The 6,000-nt window shown below is 41.4% G+C and overlaps 1 protein-coding gene across 1 annotated transcript in view; it reads left to right on the top strand.

Moving 5' to 3' along the window:
* Nucleotides 1-660: 660 nt before the first annotated feature.
* LOC115143556 (E3 ubiquitin-protein ligase NEURL1-like) overlaps nt 661-6,000 on the top strand; it is a 69,844-nt gene continuing 64,504 nt past the window's right edge. The window contains exon 1 of the mRNA XM_065001503.1: nt 661-894. Within this exon, the coding sequence (XP_064857575.1) occupies nt 861-894 (34 nt within the window). The 5' untranslated portion in view covers nt 661-860. The remainder of the gene's footprint in view (nt 895-6,000) is intronic.

The following is a 6,000-nucleotide window of genomic DNA, read 5'->3' as shown; positions in this document are numbered from 1 at the left end:
TTAAGAGATATCTAAGCAGCGAGCATCCTTGAGGCTAATGTAAACTACTCCGAGGCGGAGGGGCTCCGATGTCACCGTGGATACGTGATGACAGCTTAAGTCAGAGGCGTGACTCTTGAGGGGTCACCCAGGCTGTCTGCCAGGGGCAGAGGGGCCCCGAGGCACACCAGGAAGAAGAAGGGACTCACTTGAGGTGAAAGGCAGAGTGCTGAGGGTAAAGAATGTGACCACTTGGTTCCTCTGCCCCACTCTGGACCCAAACATAGTGTGGTTACTCATGAGAGAGAGGGGAGGACACTGTGAGAGATAAGCCCATAGAACGAGAGCTCCAGCATAGCCTATAGCTCTCACGTAGTCTGGCTATGTCCACACTCTCCATTGTAAACTATTCACATCTTCGTTTTAGATTGACAGTGCTTTAAAATGATTTGCAAGACAAATTCTCTCCGGAAGGCAACGCAATGTTCGATTGTATTTTATTCTATTCTATTATAGGGTAAAGCCTACCCTGAAATTGTCCAGGTGTCCATGTTACTCGTATCCTTTACGATTGTTGGAAACTGGCAGCGAGTGCGTTAATGACGCTTTGTCTTGACTCCACCTTTTATGTAAATGTCTGTGTGTGAGTGGGGCTCAAGGCACTGAGAGCGCACAGTGAATGGAGGAGCAGCCTTCACTACCGCTCTGCTTGGTGCTTAGGGGACCTGGAGTGCACTGTGTTTATATTCCAATCGGGAGAAAGAACGACCGCTCTGGATGTAGCCTCCAATCATGTTGTCGGCGTTGGATTGTGCATCAACACCGCAAGTGTTTGAATATTGAGAGCTGGGATATAAGGGCTGCCGACTGGAATTGTAGTCATGGGAGGCCAGATAACGCGAAATGCCTTGTACGGTAAGGAAAAATAACATTTAGATACACTCATAGATCACGTCACCATTGCTTATACTTGCATTTGCAATGCAATGGAGAATAGTTGGAGAGTGCAATTCCTGTCGCGTAAAATAACGTTGCGTGTGTATCAGGTAGGCTACCCAAATTCTGATGTCACACAGATGTCACACCAGAGACAGTTCATTATAGACATTTGCATACATTTGCTAGGCTACAGAAGGCTATTCCCCAGTATATATATTTCCCTTTGATCAGTATTAAAGTAGAAATACAAACATTAAAGCTTTTCCTTTAGGTCGATTTGATACATTTTGTATTAATTGCAGTTAAATCATTTATAGCAATTTATAGGAAAACCTGCTGATGTCATTATTCGTCTATCATCCCTTGTCCGTTTCCACGTTGATACCATCGTTTGCGTACTTCCTCAGTCGCCTTCTGTTGATGATAGTAACTGATTGTATGATTGTAAGAAAGTTTCACCCCTCCCCCCCCCCCAGTATATTTCAGTTGTCTCACATTGGTGTGGGGGTTTCCCCCACTCTGTGCACTGGGGGAAGTCAGTCATATCCAGCTGTGCTGTTAGTGGGCCAACCAAGCCAATCAATAAATCAATTTGTGTTTACTGTATGTGGGCTATCACAGCTTAGCTCATCCTCTGCACAGCCTTATTGCCAAGTCCCAGAATTACAGTCAATGTCTCTAAAGAACAACCTTTTAAAGGATTCCGTGGGCCTATGAAATGGTATTTTAACAATAAACATGACATGTATTCATTGCACTGGGACCCTTCAGTGCAAGGGGAAACAAGTCCATTTCTGCAAGGCTGTAATTCAGAAAACACCGCATGGTTTATCATTGAGCGTAAGCTATATGTTCTGTTATTCAAGTCTATGGGTTGTCACACATGTAGGTCAGAACACATCTAATAACACATACAATCACATCCACCCAAGTAATATAATAAATACCATTTTATGTTTTAATTGAACCTATTTAACTTGGCAAGTCAGTTAATAACCAATTCTTATGTACTGCCTTGTTCAGGGGCTGAACGACGGATTTGCCCCAACTCTCCAACCACTTGGCTACCTGACGCCTCAATATACAGTTGAATAAAAACACAGTGCTGCTGCAATGCATTGTATCAGGTTACTAAAGGCCTTGTCTAGATAACACATGTTGACTTAGTTGTCTGGACCTGTAGCTGTGGAGTGGCTTACCTCCACCATACGGACATCAAGTCCCTCACAGCCTCCCAGGAGTCAGACCACCTGATCATTAGGTCTAATTAAAGCCCATTGATGAATCCAATTAGGTAGATAAGGACACAGTAGTGCCTGAGACAACAGGACAGGACAGCAGAATGTATGTATGTATGTGTGTGTGTGTGTGTGTGTTTTTTTTTTTTTTTTTTTTTCTCACTGTAGGATCAAGGTCAAAGGCCTAGTTTCTTGGTTTTACACTGCTCTTGCTGTATCTATATGAAAGGCATTAGCTGAAATCTAACTTTCAGTACGATTTTAAGTGAAGGACTTTCTGTGTATATGCTAAAGTGTGAAGTGGTGAAAAAGCAGTAAAGTCAGTTCTGTAGCAGAACACATCAGGACAGTGTTGTGTTGGGGCTTGATTGCGTAATGGAGTTCTCTGCTGAATGTGTTGGGAGCACTTGTTGAGTCTCTTTATCGACTCAAAGTGGGCCAGCCTTTCACTCTTGATCGTGTGTGCGTGCGTGCGTCTGTGTGTGTGTCACTGTGTTTTTAATGAGGTTTGAGTGGCCCTAGACTTTGAGTGTAAGTTAGTACATTCTTTAAAATAGAACTGCCACTGTGGATAGGAAGAGAGATACTGAAGAGTTGAGTTGAGATGAGAAATCAATGTTTAATAAGTGGGCCAGCCTTTCACCCTTGATCGTGTGTGTGTGTGTGTGTGTGTGTGTGTGTGTGTGTGTGTGTGTGTGTGTGTGTGTGTGAGAGAGAGAGAGAGAGAGAGAGAGAGAGAGAGAGAGAGAGAGAGAGAAAATGTTATCCTCTATTGGAAGCTCAGTCTCCAAATACGAGCTGCTGATTGGTGTGAATGTCTTATCAATGTTCCGTATCTCACCTTGTCCTGCGAACATAACATTTAATTTGGATAAAGTCATGGGACAGAAGAAATACACACAGATCACTCATCATGCAGAGGCCAAGAGGCTGTTCATGATTAACGGCTAAAGTCGTATTACACATATCGTCCGTATGAGAGAGAGAGAGAGAGAGAGAGAGAGAGAGAGAGAGAGAGAGAGAGAGAGAGAGAGAGAGAGAGAGAGAGAGAGAGAGAGAGAGAGAGAGAGAGAGAGAGAGAGAGAGAGAGAGAGAGAGAGAGAGAGAGAGAGAGAGAGAGAGAGAGAGAGAGTAGAGAGAGAGAGAGAGAGAGGTAGGAAGAGAGAGAGAGAGAGAGAGAGAGAGAAGTAGGAAGAGAGAGAGAGAGAGAGAGAGAAGTAGGAAGAGAGAGCAGTAAGACAGGGTCTACTAACAGAGTAGTGACCAGTGTGTTTAATCATGGCCTCTTGCCATGGTGTGACAGGAACATATGTCTAGGGGGTCAAGTGGCATTGGTGGGTGGTGACCGTATGGTGATCGTGCCACCAGTGTCTCCCTCCCTGTGGATCCAGACTGGGTTAACGTGAGTCAACACACACATAGTGTCACACACACACACACACATATACACTTTGTGACAATGCACATACCCCTGTTGTCGTCATATTCCTCTTGACTTGACAGGTCACCTTCGAGGCGGCACATAACAACTTTGTGTGTGTGTGTTTGTGTGTGTGTGCATGCGTGCGTTTGTGCGTCAGTAAAAATAGCATCCTGCTTGCAATCATATACTCTCACCAGGCTCCTCCACAAAGCACTACAAATCTCCCGCGGAGGAGCATAGAGTCATTATATTGTCATATCGAATTGAAAATGGTTATTACTTATTGCAGCTGCGTAACACTGTTCTCTGGGGGAATGTTGCAACATGGGTGAGCGACTTAGCGAGACCAGAGTCCTGACGTGAGGTATTTATTAAGTTGGACAGCTCACCTTGCACACTCAGGCCGTCATGACACCATGATGATGGTGTCTAAATTATTCAGCTGACACAGTCTCGGTTGAAGCAGAGGGAAAGGCTATTTGAGAATGGAGCTAGCAATGTCGGCACATTTAGCTTGTGTTGGTAGTACATTTTGTATATATTTTGTGTGCAATTGCGCACAGGAATAGTTCTCTTCTTTCCAATCGTTTTCCTTTTGTTGTCTTGAAAATATTTTTATCTTGAAAACTCTCGGGCCTTGCATCTATCGAGTGCAAATCAATGGTATTGTCATGTCGTTGCCTAGCAGCAGACGAGGTAGCCTAGGTTACCACAAACATATGAGCTGCCATGGCGCCCAGTTAGAAGAGCCGTAGAGCATAAGGCAGCCATAGCTACAGTATCATTGGCAGTATTCTCTTCCTACCTGTAAACCCAAGAGGATAGTATTGGGTTTTATGCACTTGATCTGTATCTCTGTCATAGCAGCTGTCATTCACACATTTACACTTAGTAACCTCAGCCTCGTATACCTCAGTCTAACTTATATTACCAATATGTTGTTTACACATTTACACTTAGTAACCTCAGCCTCGTATACCTCAGTCTAACTTATATTACCAATATGTTGTTTACACATTTACACTTAGTAACCTCAGCCTCGTATACCTCAGTCTAACTTATATTACCAGTATGTTGTTTACACATTTACACTTAGTAAACCTCAGCCTCGTATACCTCAGTCTAACTTATATATTCTCTTCCTACCTGTAAACCCAAGAGGATAGTATTGGGTTTTATGCACTTGATCTGTATCTCTGTCATAGCAGCTGTCATTCACACATTTACACTTAGTAACCTCAGCCTCGTATACCTCAGTCTAACTTATATTACCAATATGTTGTTTACACATTTACACTTAGTAACCTCAGCCTCGTATACCTCTGTCTAACTTATATTACCAATATGTTGTTTACACATTTACACTTAGTAACCTCAGCCTCGTATACCTCAGTCTAACTTATATTACCAATATGTTGTTTACACATTTACACTTAGTAACCTCAGCCTCGTATACCTCAGTCTAACTTATATTGCCAATATGTTGTTTACACATTTACACTTAGTAACCTCAGCCTCGTATACCTCAGTCTAACTTATATTACCAATATGTTGTTTACACATTTACACTTAGTAACCTCAGCCTCGTATACCTCAGTCTAACTTATATTACCAATATGTCATTCACACATAAACACTAGCAACTCCAGCCTCCAGGAAATTAAATTGCTTGTCTATTACAAATTGCTTGTCTATAAAAAATTCCTTGTCTACAACACAAGTTGCTTGTCTATAACACAAATTGCTTGTCTATAACACAAGTTGCTTGTCTATAACACAAGTTGCTTGTCTATAACACATATTGCTTGTCTATAACACAAATTGCTTGTCTTTAACACAAATTGCTTGTCATTAACACATTGCTTGTCATTAACACAAATTGCTTGTCATTAACACAAATTGCTTGTCTATAACACAAGTTGATTGTCTATAACACAAATTGCTTGTCTATAACACAAATTGCTTGTCTATAACACAAGTTGCTTGTCTATAACACAAGTTGCTTGTCTATAACACAAATTGCTTGTCTATAACACATATTACTTGTCTATAACACATATTGCTTGTCTATAACACAAATTGCTTGTCTATAACACAAATGGCTTGTCTATAACATATATTGCTTGTCTATAACACATATTGCATGTATATATAACACATATTGCTTGTCTATAACACATATTGCTTGTCTATAACACATATTACTTGTCTATAACACATATTGCTTGTCTATAACACAAATGGCTTGTCTATAACACAAGTTGCTTGTCTATAACACAAGTTGCTTGTCTATAACACAAGTTGCTTGTCTATAACACAAATTGCTTGTCTATAACACACTTTGCTTGTCTATAACACAAATTGCTTGTCTATAACACATATTACTTGTCTATAACACATATTACTTGTCTATAACACATA

Source organism: Oncorhynchus nerka, linkage group LG15, assembly GCF_034236695.1.
Source record: "Oncorhynchus nerka isolate Pitt River linkage group LG15, Oner_Uvic_2.0, whole genome shotgun sequence".
In the NCBI taxonomy this organism is placed as follows: Eukaryota; Metazoa; Chordata; class Actinopteri; order Salmoniformes; family Salmonidae; genus Oncorhynchus; species Oncorhynchus nerka.
This window is presented reverse-complemented; position numbering and strand designations above follow the sequence as displayed.